A 23,832-nucleotide genomic window follows, 5' to 3' on the forward strand; every position below is an offset into this window, starting at 1 on the left:
GACCAGAAAGCCAGCAGGGGGAGAACTGATTTCCCTTAATTACCAAGAAAGCTCAAGTCATTTCTCAGTTACCCCCAACTTCTCTGTTCTCCTTGGTGCCTTCAAATAGCAGGGAGAGCGTTTCATGTATGCAGAAGGACATCTTTGTTGAGATACCTTTGTGACTTACCTACCCAGAGCACTGTATGGCAGCAACTTACGTAGCCACTAAGCAGAGAATGTAGTAGGAACTCCTACGAGACAGAGAAGAGTCAGGTGGACAGGTGTTACTGGTGAGGAAGGCTTCATGGGAGAGTTTAAAATGGGCTTGCATTGTAAAGATGAAGTCCTTACATGGAGGGACAGCAAAGCAGATCTCCCCTGGTGCTACAGGTAGCTCAGGGTTGGTCCCTGTCTGGTGGCATGCCCACAGCTCAGACACAGGTGAGTTGATCCACAGTGCTCTAGTCTCTTAGTGTATTTCCCTCCTGTGAGTGGACCAAGCACAGGGGAGGCACATTCACGGCAGCAGGCTTTGTCCTTAATTTTATATGTAACTGACTAGGGTTGGGACCCAGGATCAGTACATGTTTAAAACACATAGATGTGTAGAAATATAATTTATGTGACCATACAGTTTACACATTTACAGTGTACAGCTTAACAGTTTTTAGTATACTCAGAGTTGAAAAACCACAGTCTAATTTTAGAACATTTTTATCACCCCGGAAAGAAAGTTTGTGACCATTTGTGGTCGCTGTCCATTTGTCCTGCTCTCCCAGCTCTGCCTCAGCAAGAGAGAACTCTTGTGACCATTTTCTAGAAAACAAATTATGTGATACTATAGGCCCTTAGTGACCACTTCTCTCACTTAGCACAGTTTACAGAGCACATACAAGTGCCTTAGAGCGCTGGGTGATATCCATGAATAGGACATGCCTTTTCTTCCATCGGTCAGTGGGCATCGGGCTGTTCTCCATGTGGGTTCTTGTTGGGTAGTTGACTCTCATGACCAGTGCCGCTGCCAGTGTGTGTGCATAGGTCTGTTTGTAGGGCGTGTGCTCTCACTTCCCTCGAGGACGAATCTAAAAGTGCCGTGTCATACCTGGACTCTGCCTGAGTGTGAAGGCTGGTGCTTTTCTAGGCACAGCGTGCGAAGCCGTTCACCCACTGCCTCCCACGCTTGTCACTATGTCTTTCTTAGTGCCACCAGTTGAGCACAAAATAGTTTCTGCCAGCAGATTTGCTTTTCATTTCCCCAGTGGCAAACAAGGCAGCCTCCCTCCATGCTCTGGCTGTCTCGTGCCTTGTTGCTTGTGTGTCTTTAAGGGGATTCTACTTAGATCTCTTGCCTGTCTTTTTAATTGTTTTCCTAAATTACTGTGAGATTTTCTGTTTTATTACTGCTCTAATTTTGGTATTTCTGTTTTAGCAACTGTTAAAACTGTTCATTGTCCAAACGCAATGGTGGTCACCCTATAGTTTCAATGTTTACAGAGGCTTTGAAGAGCTTGAGTTGATTTCGTGTGTGACAGGGAGTCAAATGCCACCATCCTTTGCTTGTGAATAATCAGGCATTCCCATATCATTTGTCTAATTTATTCCTGACAAAGCTGTTAACTTGACCTTAAGTATGTGGGTTTATTTCTTGACCCCCAGTTCTGTTCCATTGGTGTGCACACCTAGAATCAGTATGACAAAGTTCCTCAGGTGATCTGTGTGTACTTTAGGCTTAGAACTGTGTGGCTGGGGTAAGGAGGCTGGATCGGGAAGCAGTGTACACAGGTGTCTGTGTGACCCTTAATTGCAGATGAACGGAGTAGGATTCTTCACTTAGCAGTGTCTCTTCAGCATGTTCGGTTACAGCCCCGGGATGCTTGCTCCTAGTAGATTCCTGGTCCCTATGCTTTGACAGCACAGAATACAGGAAAAAGGAGAGCATGTGTTTGAATGTGCTCTGCGATTCTAGACATTTCCATGAGGATACTTCCTCTAACCCTTAGTGTTTAGTGAATGGTCCAGGTGAGCCCTCTGGTTAAACTGGGGCCACACCTGTACTAGGGCAGCAGTTTGAAGCTTCTTTGCAGCTCACCTGAAGAATTGCTGTCTCAGGAAGGGGAATGCCGTGCTCTCTGTTACAGGAAATGATACATGAATCTTTCACAGTGTTCCCCGTGAGCTCTTCTCTGGTACATTAGTTAACACTTGTCTCCTGTTAAATACGCACACGAAAGCACACAAGCACAGGTCTTCCCCTCTGCTAGGCAAGGGCTCTACCACCAAACCACATCCCCAGATTCCCTTCTCCTTCTCTGTGGTTTATTTAAATTTTACAGCTGTTCTTAAGAATCCTGACTACTTCTCTGTAGTCTGTAGCGGCAGATGAAGAGCCTCACGGGGAAGTGTTCCTGGTTTCCTCTTTGCTTTGACTAACAGTGCCTGAACCTAATGGAGAGATTCAGGAAATATGTTGTAAGTGGAAGGCAGCTGCTGGAGTTCAGGAGAAATAGTCTTTGCTTATCTTTTTTTACCCCACGGTGCTGTGACTATGGAGAAAAATGTTGTATGCACGGTTCAACAGTACCTCCGTAACCGCAAGTGTAGTCAGTATGTGGGACGGGAGGCTGTCTCACACTAACCTCTAGCCTGTTTCCAGGCAAACTTACCTTACTGGGTTGTGTGTTTGTCTCTGCAGGCTGCTCTAGTCCTCTTGGGGAGCTAATTGGCTATAAATATTAAAGCAGTTTTGATAGACGGTTTTAATTTCAGTGTTCTTAGTTTCAGAAATTAAAATTTGGGGTTTTAAGTGGACATAGCTTCTTTTAAAATGAATGTTTTTGTTATTTTCTTTTAGGATAGAATTTTTGCGGCATTTGAAGAGTTTTTTCCAGGTTATGTTTAAAGTTGAAACCAAGCCTTGTGGTGAAGAACTCAAGGGCGGGGACAAAGTGCTAATGACCTGTGTTGGTATTGGCTTCTCTAACCTCAGCAAGACCCTCAAGTGATCCTGTGAGACAGACAGCGGGCTCCGCTGTGTGTGGATGAGACCGAGTGCCAAGGGCCAGCGGGACCACAGCCAGACATGTCCACGCAGGACAGCACAGCCTCCTAACATTAAAGACTTCATTTCTTTTCCATTGAAAGTACAGATGTGCCAATGAAAGCTGTTTCTACCACGTGGCTGCCAGCTGGTTCTCCAGTGACATCCGTCAGAGGCCCAGGCTGTGGGCTTCCGACTCACCTGGAGGAGAGGCCGTCGGGAAGTGGCCATCTGCTGTACAGTGTCCTGGCAGTGCTTCCTTGACTTCGCACTGTGGTTTTGTGTAGGGGTTCATGTGACTGTGGGCACAAGTCCTCTAGTCATGACAGGCTAGGAGATCGCCAACGGCTGGGACATTTGCTTTATCTTGTGAATGAGTTGCCTGCACGTGCTATACTAAATCTGGTAAATTGTGTGTGTTTGGGTCTGGTGGTGGGGATGGGGAGGACATGTCTTCAATGTTTTCTGTACCCCAGGTATGGCATAAAATTTGTTTTTATTCTTCTTATTGCACTGTAGTGTAAATTATTATAAGAAAATTCAGAGTATTTGATGTTTATGATACAAAAGCATTAGACGTTAAAGTTAAAGACGTAACAGCCGGTGTCCGGGTTACCTGCGCTGCTGTTCTTGCTATTCCAGTTTCACGGGTGCCAATAGAGGGGTCAAAGTCCAGAGTCAGAGACAGAGCTCTGTAGCATGGCCGGCCGAAACATTAAACTGATATCTCCATTTGATGCACATACGGTAAAATTTGTGTCACAGGCGAGGGACACCGGTACTGAGGACTCTTCCTTTTTCATAGCAAGTCTGTTCTTTGTCCACTGGAGATACTGTGTCACCACTCAAGACTGCAGGTTACAGACTCCCTTCTAACAGGGGACTAAGGCCACTCCCCTGCCACTCGGTAGATTCTGTGTGGTAGGTGCACACGATAAGGAGCCACTGTTATTTTTCCCATTTGGAAGTCAGAATGGCCTTTGCCTCACTGTCTTCCTCAGAACCTTTTCCTTTTACTGAAAGAGCAGTGCTGTTTGCTGCTGACTGAGAATGCAGAAGCCGGCAGTCTGACCCTGAGGAACACTGGGCATTCCGTGTGAAGCCCGAGCCCAGAGCTTTCCATATTAGTGTTCTGTCTGTACGTAGCAGATGTTTAAAGCAATGCTCATTCACCACCCCAGTCAGTAGGCCTGAAGTGTGGCACATGGTTAGTTAGCATCTCTACCTGGCACCTCACAAGGCTGCACTCCAGGTCTTATCCTCTCAGGCTCCCAGACGCTGGGAAAAAAGAGGGTGAAGGTTTCAGCATGGAGGACTGAGGTCTGGTTTTTTTGTTTGTTTGTTTGTTTGTTTGTTTGTTTGTCTTGTTTTTGTTTTTTTGCTGGCTATTGCCAGCAATTTTGACTGGTGGACTCTGCTAGCCTTCCTTTTCATTTGACTACTTTGTCTTCAAACCAGCAAGGCTGTATCAAATCTTTGACGTCTAAACTGAACCTGACTTCCTCTTGGGGTGCCCGCTAGGGAAAACATTACTGTCTTAGTTAGGGTTTTATTGCTGTGAACAGACACCATGACCAATGCAAGTTTTATAAAGGATAACATTTAATTGGGGCTGGCCGACAGGTTCAGAGGCTCAGTCCATTATCATCAAGGCAGGAGCATGGCAACATTGCAACATCCAGGCAGGCCTGGTGCAGGAGGTGCTGAGTTCTACATCTTCACCTGCAGGAAGCCAGGAACAGACAGACTCGGCGTCCTAGGAGGAGCTAGGAGGAGGGTCTCCAAGCCCACCCCACAGTGACACACTTCCTCCAGCAAGGCCACACCTTCTAATAGTGCCACTCCCTGGGCCAAGCATACGCAGACCATCACAATTACCTTGAAGTAATTTGTGGTCCAGCACTCCCGACGGGCGCTCCTCCTGTCATAAGGGTTAGCCGGTCAAAGCACTATCTGAATTAGTGTTTGATTGGTCATCTTAGAATCCTGCCTGTCATTGTTGAGGCCACTGCTGTTTTAAGTCAGACCTGCTCAAACAGACCTGAGTGGCTACACTGTTTTGAACCTGCTAGATTTTCTCTGGTAGAGGAAAATCTGTCAACAAGCTTTTGGAAATGGTACTGATGCTGTTGGTCAGCGTCAGGGAGCAGGCAGAAGCCTGAGCTGATTGTTACAGGTAGCAGAGGAGACACGTGTGTGTGTGTGTGTGTGTGTGTGTGTGTGTGTGTGTGTGTGTGTGTACACAGAAATGTCTGGTAGGTTCCAGCTCCCTGCCACAGCTGCTTCTGGAGTTGGAACATGTGGGGACAGTGGGGAAGATTATTTTGAAAAGATGAGTTATCTTCTTCCCGTTTGGACATGATGTTAGTCTGAACTTGTGATGCTTCAGCCTCTTGAGTACTACGACCACAGGAACGCAGCCCCACAAACGTAATGTTTGTTTAAACAGCCTGTTCCTTATCCCTTTTCAATGTCCCAAAAGAAGCAAGGCCACTAGGCAGGAGTCATCTGCCAGCCGCCCGTCTGTTCTTGGCTTTGCTACTCACCAGGGGTCATTTAAACGTCTGTGTTTGAGTTCCATTTGAACAGATCTGATTTGGGTTGCTGTCTAGGCCTCTTCTGGTTTGGTTTCTATTCCTGTGATAAGACAACCATGACCAAAAGCAGCTAGGGGAAGAAAAAGGTGTGTGTGTTTGTGTTTTGACTTACATGTCCTGATCACAGTATATCTTGAAGGAAGAAAGTCAAAGCAGAAATATAAGCAGGGGCCCAGAGGCAGAATCTGAGGACCAGACAGTGGAGATGTGTGGCTTACTGGCCTGCTCAGCCTGCTTTCTTACGGGACTCAGAACCACCTGTCCAGGGGTGGTGCCACCCAGTAAACTGGGCCCTTCTACAGCATTCATTAGTCTAGAAAATGCCCCCCAGACTTTCCTAGAGGCTAATCTGATAGATTTGTTTTTTCTGTTGAAGTTTCCTCTTCCACATGACCCTGGCCTGTGTCACATTGACAAAAGCTAACCAGCTTGCTTCTCTGTTCAGTTTACAACCACTCTTGTGTATGGAAGGTAGGTGGAAATTGACTTGAAGTTTTGACAATGTGTGCAGTAGAAATGGATTTAACCGGCTGAGAACGGAATGGGGTGGATGGAATGGATTTACTGGGTCTTCTTCAGGATGTGATACGATTCCGAATTGCCCCTGTGTTGGACACTTACAGATTTAGTATGTGGTTACAGCCAGTCTGAGGGATGTGTGGTCTATATACCAACCCAGGTCTCCATTGCTTTTCACCCGTTCAAGTAAGGACAGGTAAGCAGAATTCTACATCAGGTGGCCCTAGCCTGCCTGTCCTTCAGAAGTGACTAACAGTAGGAGTGTGAATGGGCTGCTTTATGTTGTTTGTTGACCGCATTTGAGAAGTTGAGAGGAATGAGTTATCAGTGACATCTAACAGTCCAACACACCATGCCTTTACTCCCAACAGGAGTTATCATTTTGTCATGGTGCTGGGTATAGGACTGCTTGTCATATCTGGCTCATACCTGTCAAGACAGCCTGACCCAACTTGAGAAGAGATTCTGATCATACTCGTTTGGAAACATCTGGGTGATTTCTGACATTGGGTTTCACAGACAGCCCAGGGCATAACTTTCTTCTTCTCCCCACAATCCCCAACCCTTTAAAGAACCTTGCATCTAAAAACCATTAGGGTTGGCTGATTTGTTAGGTTTTCTCTGCTACAATTTGGGGAAATGATGTACTCAAAGTGATGAAGGTAGACACCAAGTTGAAAATGAAGGTGTCCAGCCTAGTGATGGCACATGATGATCTTATTTGTCTGTTCTCTAGCTTATGTCTGGATCACCAAGGCAGAGACAGAGTAGCAGGGTGGCTGATGGTCTCAGTCTTGGAGTAAGGGCTGTTTCCCACTGCCTCGTCTGGGTGTGCCCCAACACCCCTAAGCTCTTGCTAGTCTTCAAGGAAGGACGTTAGAAGGGCCCACGTTATGCTCGGCAGTGGCTGCCTGTCTTGCTATGTGAAGGGAACTGACAGGCAACTTCAGCTGTTTAGCTCCTGGAACTCCCTCCACAGACACATGCTTCTCTCTGCCGAGAGCTCTGGGTCTCTGCTGTCTGATCCGTTATGCAGCTAAAGGCATTGCGTCTCAGATGTATGAGCTCTGGGAATGTTGGCAGATCGGGGTCTGCAAACTGCGACGAGAAAGAACATTTAAATGCCCAGAAGGCAAGATCAGTGCTTTGCCAGCCTAATCGTTAAAAACCTTGCAAGCCCAGTGAGTGAGCGTTCACAGGCTCTGTAAGGGCACAGATTGTCAGGAAATTAAATCTCTCGACATCAAGCAATTTAAAATGGAAAACTATGACGTCTTTGCGATTTTGATGTGTGGTTTGATAACTCTCAGAAGGCCTAGAAAATTAAACCAGGCCCTTCGCTCTTCTCTCAGTTCTAGTTTCTGGGGGAGGCCCTGACTCCCAAACACCCTCTTCCTGTTTCCACACGTCCCCTCGACCCTTCTCTTAGCATTCATCCCACAGTTAATTGTCTTACCTTGTTTAACTCACAGAATTAAGCACTGGGCATGTAATACTCTGTGTGCTCCTTTGTTGTAAAGGGAAGCCTTTGGTTCCTGAATTTCAGTAGAGTCTTGTTAAAACAGCAAGGTTCAGAGCTAGACCTGTGGCCAAATCCTAGCTTTGTCAGTAATCCTGGACTGGCTCTCCATCCTTAGGACCCTTAGTTTCTTTTGAAATTTCCTCACTGCATACCAGTATTAAGAGCGTTAAATATCCTGGGATCGGGATAGATAGATTTTGACTGTTTGGTTCTTGGTGCCTATTCAAAGTAGTTTTTCATCTAATAAGTTAATGTCAACATGAGTCACAGGCCGTATCTTTACATCTAGTCCTTGGATGTGCTCAGCTAACAGACCAGATACAAGCTATGGTACCTGCACGCAGCTTGAGGTCAAACTGCCCCCACATTAAGGCGATAAGGAGGCCTACAGGCATCCCAGTGAGGTTCTCTGTGTTCCAGCCAGTCAGGCTGGGGTGAAAGCCCTGGTGGAGTCAGCACTGCCAGGTCTAAAGCTCTGTATTCACTCAACCAGAAGGAGCTGTAAGGAGCCACTATTCTCACCAAGAGAGAAAATGGCTGTGCCAATTTTGAGATTGTGGATGTCAATATATATATACACACACACACACACACACACATATATGTATGTATATACATACATATATGTGTGTGTGTGTGTGTGTGTGTGTGTGTGTAACTAGTCTGGCGCCATGTGGAACATCATGTAATACAAAAAATCAGACAAGCCCAAGAATCAGGTTGACTCTAAGAGCCGAAGCCTACATTTGAGCAAGTTACAAGTCCTTATGAACAAGACCTACCTGGAAAGTGAGGTTCAAGCCTGAGTATGTCAGGCATCATGAATGGTGGAATAGGAGGTTCAAGGTCTTGAATCCAGAAGTGCCTTGACAGGAGTATGGACATTAGTTTTTGGGACTGCAGTAGCAAATGAGAGATCACACAAACTGACTCAGACTTGCAAACTCTACCTGAGTTCAGCAGAACACTCCCCATGCTTCGGTGACAGCTGAGGCAGGGACTCATCTTCAGAGTTCACCCCTACCTCAGCTCTGCTTTAACACTGCTGTCTCCCTTCTCCTGGGGTGGGGCATTGTCTCTATTCTGTTCTCTAGCTGAGGTTGGTTTGGTTTTAATTCCCTTAGAATTGCATCTCTCGTTGCTGAATGGAGCATTCTTAGGACTTTTTGGCTCCTGTCCTCTCTGGTTGCTAATGTTACCCAATTTGTGTGGACCAATGAGAAAGGAAGAGATGACTCCCAAGGGAGACTCCAGTGCTTCTTACAAAAAGACAATGGATCCTGGGGAGACAGAAGCAAGTTGGCAGTTGTAAACTGCATGGTCAAACCCCCTTGACACTCTCACAAAGGTACTCCGCCACACTTGCTGCTGACCAACGATTCTCCCATCCAGAATCATCCAGTAAGGCATCGGTTAGACAAAATAAAGTCAGTTTTAACAATTTATAACTCACAAAAAAGATTATAACCAGAAGGCTAATGCCCAGACAGGTACTGAATAAATTTCGTGACCATTTTAGCCAGTGGTATTCTTGGACAGAAAGAACAGCAGCCAAGTGCGGAGAAGCGGCTGTGATCAGTTCAAGATGTGGGAGCAGCATGAGGATTGTGGACTGGGAGAAGGTAGGACCTGGCTGGACGAAAGAACATCTGCATACAGATGTCAGCTCATGCTCCCCAGGGGCTCTGCCTTTCTCAACCTCAGGAAATCGACTCAATCATGGGAGGGGTGGCAGAGGGAGATTTCTGGGAATAGAACAATGTTAATGGTTACAGTAAGAAGCAATGGGGGTTGGGGATTCAGCTCAGTGGTAGAGCACTTGTCTAGCAAGCACAAGGCTCTGGGTTTGGTCACATCAAGTGGGGCACTGGACAGGAGCATAAAGGTGTTGCTCTTACAGCACAAGCCCTATTTTGCTTTATCGTTGGTTGTTATATACGTTAACTTAGAATCTAAGGTACATCTCTCACAACTTTTTTTCACAGCAAGTGTCTTAGTCTGGATTGCTATTGCTATGATGAAACACCATGACCAAAAGCAACTTGAGGAGGAAAGGATTTCTTTCGCTTCTGTTCCCGTATCACAGTCTGTCAACCAAGGCAGTGAGTACACAGGAACTCAAGCATGGCAGGAACCTGGAGGCAGGAGCCAAAGCAGAGGCCAAGGAGGCTTGCTCAGCCTGTGTCTCTTATAGCGTTGTGGAGCACCAGCCCAGGGGATAGCACCGCCCACAGTGGGCTGGGCCCTCCCCTCTCCCCTGTCAATCACTAGTTAAAATGTTCTACTGCCTTCAGCCCTATTTATAGAGACAGTTTCTCGCTTGAGGTTCCCTCTTGGGTGACTTTTGTGTCAGCTGATAGAAAAACTAGCCAGCAATTAGGAATTAAATGTTGCTGCCCCATCCTCAAAGAAACAAAACAAAAAGATTGCACGAGCGCCTTGTGAAGTGGCTACTGCCTGGGAAGGAGGCTCCGTGGAGGCCGATGCGCTGATGATACCAAGGCGCTTGGCCCTGCTGGTTTGCCCTCTTGCTGGTCACAGCATTCTAGGCTAGAACACTGGGCTGGAGTTAGGGTCTCTAGGCAGACACCATATAGCACTTTTGGGGAGGAGGGGTTGTTTTATGGAAAGATGCTGGATTTTCCCTGGAACGCTTGCTGCCCCCACCCCAGAAGTGAGTCACACTCATTTCTGTAAGTGCTGTAAGACATGACTCAAGTCGTGTGTAAGCAAATGCTCTGTGTAACGCAGCACTTCAAAGTACCTGGCCCAGGAACCCGTTCCCATTCTGAAAAGAAAACAGTGTTGATGTCTGTGCTGGCTAGTTTTATGCCAGCTTGTTAAGCTAGAGACATCTGAGAGGAGGGAGCCTCAATGGAGAAAACACCTCCATAAGATTGGGCTGTAAGGTATTTTATTAACCAGTGATTGATGGAGAGGGCCCAGCCCATTGTGAGTGGGGCCATCCCTGGGCTGGTGATCCTGGGTTCTATAATAGAGCAGGTTGAGCAAGCCATGGGGAACAAGCAAATGAGCAGCAAGCCTCCATGGTCTCCGCATCAGCTCCTGCCTCCAGGTTCAAACCTCTTTTGATTTCCTATCCTGACTTCTTCTAATGATGGACAACAATGTGGAAATGTAAGCCAAATCAACCCTCTCCTCTCTAACTTGCTTTTGGTCATGGTGTTTTATCGAAGCAATAGAAACGACAGTGAAGAAAATGTCACCGCATGGAAGGGTAGGAGTTCCTGGCATAGCAGTATTTTTTAGGAAAATATATAATCTTACACTTTTGTTTTAGAAACAAGGTCTTATGCAGCCCAGCCTGGCCTTGAACTCATGATCTTCATGCTTCAGACTCCCTAGTGCTACGATTACAGAGATGCACTCACATTCTTGACCGAAATATTGAGAAGCTGAGGAATGTGAAGGATTTGAGGTAGAAAATCCAGGTTTTACTCCCATGCTCCCTATAACATACAGAACCCATACAACTGAGTTTCAAATCAATGGCTGCCCACCCCATAGGGCCTAAGCGGTATCCATTTGCCTGGGCTTCCAGAAATTAAAATTTTCAGATGCATGGGTAGGATGGGACTTTCTTTTTTCACTTATGTGATTATTACAAAGGCCCCAGTTCTGAGAGTTGCATAGACTACTCCTCTTACCCTAATAGTTCAGTGTCCCCCTGGAGCCCACTTTGAGTCCTTGGCAAGATGGGGTCAGAAGAACTTAGGGAGAAATGCCCAGAGAAGGGGACCCTGGAGAAATGGAAGGCCCCCTGAATGTCTGTGGTTGAACTAGGTCAAGTATATCCTTCAAATGTCTTAGAGAAATCTGACTCCATGTTAGCAGCCGCCGCTGGGATACAAAACTGTGCCTGTTTTGAACTGGTTCTGGGGATTGAAACCTGGGAACCTGGGCGTGTTAGGCAAGGGCTCTATCATGAAACCCCATCTCCAGTCCTTTTTACTTTTTATTTTTAAATTGAGACAGGGGTTTCTCAAGCTGCCCCTGCTGTACTTGAATCCCAAGTAACTAAGATGACAGGTCCACACCAAGACCAACAAAGCTATGGCTTTGGGGGACAGAGAACCCGGTTTCTGGGAATGGGAAGAGGGCTTGGGCCTTGTGAGTGGGATTCTAGAAAGATGCTCTTGTGTGTAAAACAAGCTCTTGTCACGAACGGTGCTAGCCTGTTCTCTGGATGGGCTCTCCAAAAAAGAGCCTGGCTGGCCACTCTTAAAAGGAGAGATCATGTGGGTGCTTCTTGAACCTGTTGATCCTATATGTGTGTGAACTCTTAGGGCGCTTTCCTGACTAAGTGGGCGCTACTTTTACTCCTGAGTTTTGTCTGTTGAGCATGTAGGATTCAACCAGCGCCTGTGTAGCTCAGGCTAGTATGACTGAGGCTCTGAATGCCCTGCCCACTTTACCCAAGAAGAGAGAAAGCATGTGGCAAATGCCCTCAAATGGAAGAAATGATGTGGCAGGAACCTTTATTACATATTATTAAACAGCTTTTCCAGAAGGAGAGGACACAAGCACATGAAGAGGGTCAGCCTTCCTAGTCCCCTCTGGACCGTTTGCCAGGACTCTATGCCCCAGAGTGTAGGATACTCCATGTGTATTCTGTGGAATTTCCCTCCTAAACGCTGAGAATCGCTGTAGTTATGATTAGTTTACATATCCATGTTAAAGCATTACACAGCTGAGCATGGTGGTATTTATACCTGTCATCCCAGCACCAAGTGTCTGAGGCAGGAGGACTGCAAACTCAAGGCCAGCCTGGGCTACCTAGTAAGACTGTCTGGAAAATAAACAACCAACAATGCACAAATAAAATGCAATGGAACTATTCTTATGTCATCAAGTCCTTTAATAAAATGCAATGGGACTATTCTTATGTCATCAAGTCTTTTGGCGGTGGATTCTATCTGATAGAAACAAGTCTGAAAATTTCAGGGACTTTAAAAGTGTGTTCTGGTGCATCCTGGGAGAGGTTATAGCAAGTGCTGTGATGTGATTGCCTCCCCAGCGCTGCTTTCGTTACATTGTATCTATCTTCCTTGGAGAGCTTTTCTCCCCGAGCAGCTGTGTCTCTTGTTTGATTTGGCAGTTGCCCCTCTCACTGCCTTACAGATGTCATCCCCACAGACAGACGCTCCTAAACTGTGGTTTAGGAAAGCTCTGGTTACATAGTCTACGGTGAACTAGGAGCATAAACTGAGATGCAGGAGTGCTGACCCAGGATGTGGGTGTCCCTAGAGGTCATACCATGGTGACCTTTCGCAGGAATATTCTTTGCGCACCTGTCTATTTAGAGATGAGAGAATGAACCCCATGAGGAAGGGTAAAAAGGCAGCGCCTTTTTTACCTTTTCCTTTTACCTTTTACCTTTTCCTGTTTTAAAAGGAAAGCTAAGGCTCTTGTCACACTGTGCTGGTTGAGTTTTGTCCAGTTGTCACAAAATGACCTCTGTCAGATCAGCCTGGGGCCATGTCCCTAGGGGGCATTTTCTAGATTAATGATAGATGTGGGTGGGCAAGTAGACCTGGATTAAATAAGAAAGTAGGCAGCCAGGCCTGGTGGTGCACACCTTTAATCTCAGCGTTCAGGAGGCAGAGCCAGGCAGATCTCCGTGAGTTCGAGGTCAGCCTAGTCTACAGAACAAGTTTCAGGACAGCCAGGACTGCATAGAGAGACGTGCCTCAATAACAACAACAATGAGACAGAAAAACAAAGATGCAAAGCAGAGCAAACCATAGAGGCCTCGCTGCTCCGTGGTTCTCGCCCCTGCTCTCGGCTGAGTTCCTGCCCTGACTTTACTTAATAATGAACTGTGATGTAGACATATAAGCAAATTAAGCCCTTTCCCCCTGCCCCCTCATTGCTTCTGGCCATAGTGTATTTCACAGTAACTGAAACAAAATTAGGACTTCTCTAAAGGGAGGTTAATTATCTCGTTGTTACCCAAACCCTTGAAAACTATAATAGAATTTGAAATTAATCAGTGTAGTTTCTTCATTTTTTTGGAGTATGTGAGTGATGGAAAAACAACTCAGAGAGACTCAGGCAAAAAATGGGCTTCATGTGTCAGCATCCTGTGTAGTCAGCCTAAAGCGTGATGTCCTAGGAATGTAAGACGTGATGGAACAGGCGATGGGGTCTAGTGCCCTGAGCCCACATCTCAGAGCAGCGCCTGCTTCTTCCTGGTGCTCCCATGCTGAATTATGAAATCCAGAGGGGACAATGGCGTGCTTATCTCTGTACCTCCCAGGCTCTGTAGCGCTGAGGTGTGCTTGAGGTTATTCCAGCTTCAAGATAGTTTTCATTTTACTTTTGATTATTTTTAATTAGTAAAGAGTGATGGGTTTCCTCATGACATTTTAGATGTACTTTGTTATCTGTCCTCTCACACCCTCCACCACTGTCCTCCTAACTTCCTTTCTCACACCTCCTTTCCCCCCGTTTCTGCTTTTCCTTGTCACATATATTCCATTACCCCACCCCCACCCCCACCATCTAGCCTTCCCCTCTCTTGGTCCACCTTCTAGTACCATGATCTATCCTCCTTCACAGACACACACACACACACACACACACACACACACAGAAGAGAGAGAGAGAGGGAGAGAGAGGGAGAGAGATGTGGTAGACGTATGTGTCTTTCTATGTCTGAGTTAATTTACATAATATAGTAACCTCCAGCTCCACCCATTTTCCTGTAAAGGTGTTTTCCTTTAAGGCTGAATACAATTCTGTTAGGTTTGTGCCACTTTTTCTTTACCCTTTCATTGATAGTCATCTAGGCTGGTCCCCTCTTCTAGTTATTACGAATAGTGTGGTATAAACATGAATGTGGCAGGACTGAGAGTTCTTTGGGTGTGTGTATAACTGGGTCATACAGTCATTCTTTTCAGTTCTATTTAGGAGGAAGTTGACTGAAATAACAGACTAAATGATTTGACACTGCTCCAGGTGTTAACTTGTTGGAGAAAGCATTGGTGGGCTGGACTTGTGTTCCAGATACTGATTCAGGGCCAGTGGCACCAAGGTACTGATGGGATATGTAGTCTATAACTACACAGAGCTAAGGGTGGCAGGGCTGAAATGAAGAGGAAATGGGAAAGGAGAAATGGGGAGAGAAGTATGGGTGAGAAGGCAAAGATGTGGGCTGGGTATCAGGAGTACAGGAGTTACCACACAGAAGGTGCTGACACAGTCGTAACCCGTACTTGGCAAGTGTGGTGGTTTGAATACGCTTGGCCCATGGGAAGTGCTACTATTAGGAAGTGTGGACCTGCTGGAGGAACTGCATCCCAGTGGGGTTGGGCTTTGAGGATTCTGAGTGCTCAAGTTCTGCTCCCTGCAGGAGACAGTCTTTCCTGGCTGCAGATGCAGAACTTTTTGTACCATATCTACCTGGATGCTACCATGCTTCCTGCCATGATGAAAATGGACTGAACCTCTGAAACTGTAAGCCAGCCCCACTTAAATGTTGTCCTTATAAGAGTTGCCCTGGTCCTGGTGTCTCTTCACAACACTGGAAACCCTAACTAAGACAAGGAGATACAAATAAACACAGCAGCTGAATAATTACAACACATGTATAAGATTAAAATAAGATAAAGACAAAATGAAATGGAAATACCATAGACTTAGTAGTCACTTTCCTTTTTAGTTAGGATGGTGTGGTTCCTCCTCCCCCTGGATTGACTTTTGTGTTAGTCTCTGAAGGTGAGGGACAGGTTGCTAATCTCAGTGATTCAAACAAGTGTGTGTACCATTCTGGATGACAACAAGGATTTCATTTTGTTGTTGTTTTGCATGTGTGTGTATTGTATGCACAGGCAGGGGTGGGGTATGCACGCTTGTGCTTGTGTATATGGAGGCCAGAGGTCAACATCAGATGTCTTCCTGTACTCTTCTCTAACTTACTTTCTGGACAGGGTGTCTTAGTTACTTTTCTGGTGCTGTGATAAGACACCATGTCCAAGGCAACTTAAAGAAGAGAAAGTTTACTGGAGGCTTACAGTTTGAAAGGGTTAGAGTCCATGACAAACGTGGAAGGGGCGTGGCAAATGGCAAGCAGGCGTGGCACTGAAGCAGTATCTGAAAAAGACTCACAAATACAAGCAGAGAGAATGATGCTTGGAAAGGCATGGACTTTTGAAACCTCAAGTCTTGCCCCCAGTGACACACTTCCTCCAAAGCCACACCTCCTAATCCTTTCCATGTAGTTCTATTGACTGGGGACCTAGAATTCAAATATATGAGCCCATGGGGGTATGATGATTTGAATAAGAACAGCCCTCATAGAGTCATACATTTCAATGCTTAAGAAGTGGCATTGGGAGGTGTGGCCTTGTGAGAGGAAGTATATCACTTTGGGTGGGCTTTGGGGTTTCAAATGCTCAAGCCAGGCCCAGTGGGTCTCTCTCCCTGCTATCTGCCAATTCAGATATAGAACGCTTGACTCCTTCTACAGCACCATGTCTGCCTGTAAGCCATCATATTTCCCTCCATAATGATAATGGAATAAACCTCTGAACCAGTGAACTAGCCCCAATAAATGTTCTCCTTTCAAAGAGTTGCCATGGTCATGGTGTCTCTACATAGCCATAGAAACCCTAAGACAGGAGCCCATTGGTATCCAAGCCACAACACAGGGACTCCCACTGAATCTAGTACTCATGATTTTGGCTAGACTGCTGGCTAGAAGGACCCTGGGATCATGTCTCCTCCCCCCAGAGCTGAGGTGGCAGACACCTAGCTATGCATGTGTGCTGAGAATCTAAACTTAGGTCCTCATCCTTGCATTCTCTACTAAACCATCTCCTCGACAGTGATGACAAGATTTTTAGGTAACGATTCCATTTTCCTGCTCGAGTTCCCTAGTTTGAGATACCAACTTGCCAACTGACAGCTTTGTTTCTGATGTCCAGGGGTTGCTACCTCCATACATGATGGGACTTTCTGAGGGGTTGTAGTAGAAGGGCCCTGCCTACTATGTTTACCCGGCAGGAGAGTGAGCCAAGCTCGGAAGTGCACTTCCTACACTGATAGCTTGCCCAGGCTGTTGATAGGGTGGTGTCTCAGGCAGGCTCCTCCAGGGCACTGTCCACCTGCCTCGCTCTCGTCTGCTTTGCTCTGGTCATTTCCACAAACAGCGTATCTACCTGGTCTGTGGGTGCGTCTCCTCAGCCTGGACAGTCCTCCTCTAGCTTGCGTTCACAGTGTCCATGTTCAGAAGGAGTAAGTACCTTTCTGGAAGCTACTTCTGACCCTGATCCAGTGTGACAAGTGTTGTGTGAATGGGCATAGGTATGGCTGTCGTCTTACTACAGGATTTGATATATCCTTCAGTGGAGAGTCCAAACTCAGAGCAATGTTTACCCCACACCAAATATCATAGACCCAGAATTTCATATTTCGTTTCTCCCTTCCATAGGGAGGTGTTGGTGTATGTGTTTACTATTTTATTGGGTTCTTATACCTTGATCCCCTTCCAACCCTCATTCCCCCAAATTCCTTTCCACCTCCCTACCCCCAAGACTAGGTAGAAGAGAAAGAAGTTTAGAGGGGAGAGGGGGTATCGATCTCTTTCAGACAACGAAATAGACTACTTCCTGCTAATTAGAGGCATTGGGTTCCTTGGGTCCAGTTCAATCTTTGTTGCCAGGATAACTCCAACTTCTAGCCTCTTTGTTCATAAATACTCAACACACTGCAACAACAGCAACTGGAGCAGCAGGGGGAGCAGCAGCCATCTTCTCTGAGTGTCCCCTCCCCCCACAGGTCTCTTGGGGCTGTGGTATTTATCCCCTCTCCAGAGTCCCCAGAATTAAACTGTCTGCAGGTGGCAATGATCACGCTCCTGCTAGAGCACGAGGCCAATCACGATCACCTGCTGTGAAGCAGCCTCTCATCCCACACCTGAGATTAAAACAAAACCATAGTCACAAAACATGACTGGGTTTTTAAAGAAACCAAAATTCTTACCACAGGGATGAATCTCTGCTGGCCTCAGAGCTACAAAATGTTCTCAAGTTGTTGAACACAGTGTGTTTGTTATGAGCCTGTCTGGTAGCGTTTTCCTTCCCACACCCAATTTTTAAAAGTCAATAGCTTAGGCTATGGGATGAACGAAGAAGAAAGTGAGTTGGCCTCCACAGGTATAACTAGGGTGGGGTGGGTGGACTGAGGTAGCAAGAAAATGGTGGCTGGAGATCCCAGATTGCTTATGGGGGTTGGCATAGGCCACGGGAGCCAGAGGAGCCTGACCCTGATCACCAGTCACTGCCTGTGTAATCTCAGTCAACAAAACATGTCTCCTAAAGGTGAGCACAATTTGATGTCCTCCTTGATGATGACCTCACTTGAACTCCACTTTAATGCTGGGAAACCAAGGAGTGTCAAGTATCTGGTATCTGCAAGGAGGTTGTTTGGCTTTCTAAGGCGCTCTCCAGGCTATTCTCGGTAGGGAAGTGGCTCCTCCTCCCTCCCCTCTGCACACTCACCATGGAGGAGGCTTTCAAGTGCAATCAGCGGTTGCTCTCACTGAGAGCCCAGGCCTGGCCAGGTCAGCAGATGCTCTTGATAGGAGGCTGGGGGAATTAGTGAATGACGTTGTACGTGACCCGGACAAAGGGAAACTCTGGAGGAGAGCTTGAATAACAATTACCAGCTCACCTTCCAGTGAACCTGCTGCTGCTCACTAAGACTCTATTTCTACCTGACCAGCATAGGTCTCAGCATGGGTGCCTTTTCTCCTGTGTGGGGAGTGTGCCAAGTTTTCTCTGTCTTCTATTAGCTTGCTAACGAGGCCAGACAGCCATGCTGGGGCTTGTCTTTGTGTGTATCTCTCTAGAGGTCAAAAAAACCGTGTATGCTTGTGTTGCTATACTGCTTGCTATACTTCCTGTGGTCCCCGTTCTTCTCCCTCCATGCTCCCAGGTCCTGTTGATGGGTGACAATCTATCAAAGAAATAGACATGGACAATAGACATAGAAAGAAAGACAATCCCTGCATTCTCAGCATGGCTGTCACACAATGTCCAGACACACGGTGGTGGAAATGTGGAACTCATGCCTCGCTGCTGGCCCAGACAAAGCATTTGGTTGTCATTGTGTCATGCCATCTCCTTCAGATGTCTGAGTCCTTTGGATACTGGGCTCTGAACTCAATTCCTTAGGTGTTGACTATGGCCTGCTCTATCAGAGTTTCCATCCCAGACCTCCAGTTTCCTTTAGAGCAAAATAGAAACAAATTGTGAGAGGGTAGGAGTTGGGTGGAAGGTGGTCTAAAGATAGCTGTTCTGACGCAAAGAAAACTACAGATCTGATGGCGTGTATGGTGGTTTGAATATGCTGGGCCCAGGGAGTGGGATTGTTAGGAGGTGTGGCCTCGGAGTGGGTGAGGCCTTGTTGGAGTGGGTGTGGCCTCTTGGGTGGGTGTGGCCTTGTTGGAGTGGGTGTGGCCTCTTGGGTGGGTGTGGCCTTGTTGGAGTGGGTGTGACCTATTGGGTGGGTGTGGCCTTGTTGGAGGAAGTGTATCACTCTTCTCTGAGACCCTCTTCCTAGCTGCCTGGAAGTCAGTCTTCTCCTGGTTCCCTTCAGAACAAGATGTAGAACTCTCAGTTCCTTCTCCAGTGCCATGCTTGCCTGGATAACCAGTTGCCATGCTTCCTGCCTTGATGATAATGGACTCAACCTCTAAACCTGTAAGCCAGCCCCAATTAAATGTTGTCCTTATAAGAGTTGCCTTGGCCATGGTGTCTCTTCACAGCAGTGGAAACCCTAGCTAAGACCACATGTAAATTTACTGTGCTAAACAGGCCTTCATGTTGTGGGGATGTCTTGCTTTATTACCAAGACACTCTACATCGGTGGCTTAAAACTACAGAAGTTTATTGCTTTCCAGTTTAAGTCAAAAGTTCAAATGAGAGAAGATCTGTTTTGTTCCTGTCTCTTAGCACCAAATAATGCTAAGCATGTTACATAATATATATATATATATATATATATATATATATATATATATATATATATAGTATATGTTATATATATTCTAATGCTTGTCTTTCACTGGGTCACACGGAAGCAGCTGTAATCATCTACATCCAGAAAGCTGATTTTCTCATCCATGAGATTCCCACCCACAGGTCAGTCAGTTGTGTGGGGATTGGGAAACACTCTAGCAGCAGCACGGCAACCAGAAGACTCTACAAATGTTCTGCATATCTCGTAAAAGTTTAGGAGATTCTTAAAGTCACCCTGAAGGTACCTTTGTCCTGATTTTACAGATAAGAATTGGAAACAATCCAAATTAAAAACCTATTTAACCTCTCAGAGGCCAGTATGGTGGTGCACACCTTTGATCCCAGCACTAGGGAAGCAGAGGCAAGTGGATCTCGGTGACGCTAACTTTGCGGCCAGCCTAAAATAGTGAGCTCCGAGCCAGCAAGAGCTATGTAGTGAGACATCACTACTACATCCTGAAAGAGAGACATCATCGTGCAGCAAACGCGCTGATCCTCTGATTCTTACAATCTCTTTTCTCCAAATTCCACAGTGATTACCTTGTACTGTGGGTGTGTCTACCTGGTGGGACTAGACTCCACAGCTCTGTATTTTGACTAATTGTGATTTTCTGTGATTGTCTTTGCCTGTTGTCAAGAGACGTTTCCTTGATGCAGGGTAAGGACCACGGTTATCTGTGGTATACGGACAGATATTTAGAATGAGGTTAGGGGTTGTGGTGGCTTAGTAAAGTGGTGGTTGTAGGTTCTCCTCCAAGATCCATGACTTCATTAGTAACGGTCTAGGTTTCCAGTCCCAGGCATGACTTCCTTCTTGTCTTAAGTCCAATCAGAGAACTGTTGGTTATAGCCAAGGTACACACACTACCACTGTGCCCTTAGAGTTATTGTGCTGTACTTCTTGTCATGGGTCACAGGCATCATGGCTGAGTAGGACTGCTGTTTGCTTCCCTCCCTTGGAAGCATGCATGGTACCTTCTGGTACCATGTAAGCTAGTCCCCAGGGAAGAGGCCTTTAGGTTACTCAAATGTCAGAAGCTACACCCGTAAAGCCTCCCCAGTGTGACTGCCTAAGCATGAGCTGAACAAAGATAATAATAGATATGCTAACCTGGAAGGGGGAAAGCTTTCACAAGGTCACACACACACACACACACACACACACACACACACACACACAACCTATAGGCAACACACAACTAAGGAATGCTGGGAGTCAAAACAGTCTGCCCCTGGGAAGAACACATCGTTGTTTATCCAATACCAAATGGTCAGCCCTGCAAATAATACTTGCAGGTAATATATAATCTGAGAAAGTTGTATTTATGTATTTAGGAATATATATGTGTGTGTGAAATTAATGAAAAAAAAAGAGGCCCTGAAATTGAAAGAGAGCAAGGAGAAGGTTTGCAGGGAGGAAAGTGAAGGGGAAAATGATTTATTATAATCACAAACAAGATGGTTCAAAACAAACAAACAAATGAACAAATCGTATGTGCACAGAGACCAAATAAGAACTCACTTCAACCAAATGTCAAGCTCCAGGATATTCATTAGAGCCTCTACAACCCAATAGTTAGGGTTAATAATTCCTATGGTTAATCTATAGAGAAAAGTAAAAACCACAAATACAATTAAACACACATATACATGTATGGAACACACACACACACATACACACCACACACATACACACACACACACCACATACATATGCACACACATCACACATACACACACCACTCACACAGATACCACACACAACACACATCACTTATCACATACACACACACACATACACACACACACACACACCAGACATACACCACACACTCACCAGATACACACCACACACACCACACACACACACACACACACACACACACACACACACACACACTCTGAAAAACCTAGAATGTTTCTTCATAGTCCTTGCTCCCTCTGCCACCTCCTTATCCGAGTCATGATTTGCCTGATCCCTGTACTGGCTGGTTTTGTGTGTCAACTTGACACAAGTTAGAGTCACCAGAGAGGGAGGAGCCTCAGTTGAGAAAATGTCTCCACAAGAGCCAGCTGTGAGGCATTTTCTCTTTTCATGATCAATGAGCGTGGCGAGGCTCATGGTGGGTGGTGGTGCCATCCCTTGGGCTGGTGTCCTGAGTTCTATAAGAAAGCAGGTTGAGCAGGCCATGAGAAGCCAGCCAGTGAGCAGCTCCTCTCCACAGCTTCTGCATCAGTTCCTGCATCCAGGTTTCAGCTCTGCTTGAGTTCCTGTCCTTACTTACCCCCTGATAGACTGTGATCTGGACATGTAAGTTAAATAAACCCTTTCTCCCCAACTTGCCTATTGATCATGGTGTTTCAATAAAGCAATTAAAACCCTAGCCAGGACAGCCCCTATTCCTTTTTCAACATTTTTTCTCAGCTATGAAACTGCTCAAGGAAGCACTCTTAGTCCTGAAAACCAGGGCAGGCATTGTGCTCTCTTGTGTTTTCATAACCCATCTGTTTTCCCTCTTCACATTAAGTGTGAAAATGTGTGTTATGATAGCTGGGTCACAAAATCTGCAAGGTCCAAGACTGCACATTCTTCCCGTGTTTGCCATGGCCTTTTGCACATGGTGAGTCCTTGGTGCTGTGTGTCCTTGGAAAATCAAAAGGATCGAATCATTAGGGAACAAGGAGACAAAGAGCTTTTATCTGCAAGAGAGAAATGTTTTTTAAAGATCTTACAAATGGTGAGAGATGAAAGGCAAAAGCTTCTGAGACTGCAGTGATTCTAGAAATCAGGTTTCCTCTGCAGAGCTGAAAGGACACCTTCTGAAAAGAAATCTGAAAAGATTCTGAAAGGACACCTTCACGGAGGAAGCGCTGATTTGGGTTCATAAGTTTGGAGCTCAGGTCATGGTCACTTATACAGGACACTGCAGTGGCAGAAGTGTGATGGTGGAGGCCCGAACAGGCAGTGAAGGCATGATGGGTCTTGCCTCAGAGATCTCCAGTCTAACCTTCAGAGGTGACCCTTCCCTCCCAGGGACCCACTTCTTCCACTCCTGGATGCATAAATGGGGCTGGGGAGGACTCCTCAGTGAGTGGACACCCTCCTGGCCTACAGACTCTTAAGCTCCTGCAGGTCAGCAGTAGCTCTCGGTTTGCAAGGAAGAGAAGGCTCTACAGTGGAGGTAGCCCCGACAACATAACCTCGACCCAGTCCTCAGCTATATATAGGACTAGTCTGTACATTGGGAATAGAGAGGAACTACAGCCATGACTGGTTACATACATAACGGCTATGGTAGGTTAGAACGTTAGAGGACCTGAAAGATGCTTTTCTATGTCTTTAAAAAAAAAAACCTTTAAAATGCTTATTTTATGTGTATGTGTGTGCCTTCATGAGTTTATGTGTGCCATATGCAGGCAGGAACCAACCTAGGCCAGAAGGGGGCACCGGATGCCCCCACCCCAGAGCTGGAATTACAGGTGGTTATGAACTACCATGTGCATGCTGGGAATCGAACTTGGGACCTCTGTAGGAGTAGTGCTTGGTCTTAACCCCTGAACCATTCTTCTAGCCCCTAAAATTTAATGAATATATGGTTTAGTATTATTATTCTTTATTCTTATTACTTATTTATTTATTTTTTTTTTTTTTTGGTTCTTCTTTTTTTCGGAGCTGGGGACCGAACCCAGGGCCTTGCGCTTGCTAGGCAAGTGCTCTACCACTGAGCTAAATCCCCAACCCCATTTACTTATTTATTTACACATTCTTTATTTTGTAATCTGATTTTAAAATGCATTGCCGTTTCCTTTCTTCCGGCCCTTTTCTATTCCTCTTAACAGCACAGCCTCTCTCTTTGGCTTACACCACCTTTACTCCACTGCTTGCCTATCACTTTCACCTTTGTTAACTTTCCACGTCATAATTTACTCACCGTTCCTTTGGGCACTTTCCTCCCACTGGTGGTATAATTGGCTGTGTTTTAATTCTATTTCTAAATCTGGGTGATCTGGTGGTGGTGCCACAGTTCTTTGCCTCTACTCTTTGAGCAATACCGAGAGCATTCCCACAAGAGACGAATGCTCTCTGAGAAGGCTCCCACACAAAATTAAAAGAGCTAGCTGTCAGAATAG

General features: G+C 46.0%; 1 protein-coding gene across 2 annotated transcripts in view; it reads left to right on the top strand.

The window, feature by feature from the left end:
• Nucleotides 1–3,558, top strand: part of Rcl1 (RNA terminal phosphate cyclase-like 1) — a 44,520-nt gene extending 40,962 nt beyond the window's left edge. For both annotated transcript variants that reach the window (NM_001399456.1, NM_001399457.1), the window contains one exon: nt 2,834–3,558. In NM_001399456.1, coding sequence (NP_001386385.1) covers nt 2,834–2,984 — 151 coding nt within the window. In that variant the 3' untranslated portion in view covers nt 2,985–3,558. The remainder of the gene's footprint in view (nt 1–2,833) is intronic.
• The last annotated feature ends 20,274 nt before the right edge of the window (nt 3,559–23,832 follow it).

Source organism: Rattus norvegicus, chromosome 1 (assembly GCF_036323735.1).
Source record: "Rattus norvegicus strain BN/NHsdMcwi chromosome 1, GRCr8, whole genome shotgun sequence".
NCBI classification, from domain to species: domain Eukaryota; kingdom Metazoa; phylum Chordata; class Mammalia; order Rodentia; family Muridae; genus Rattus; species Rattus norvegicus.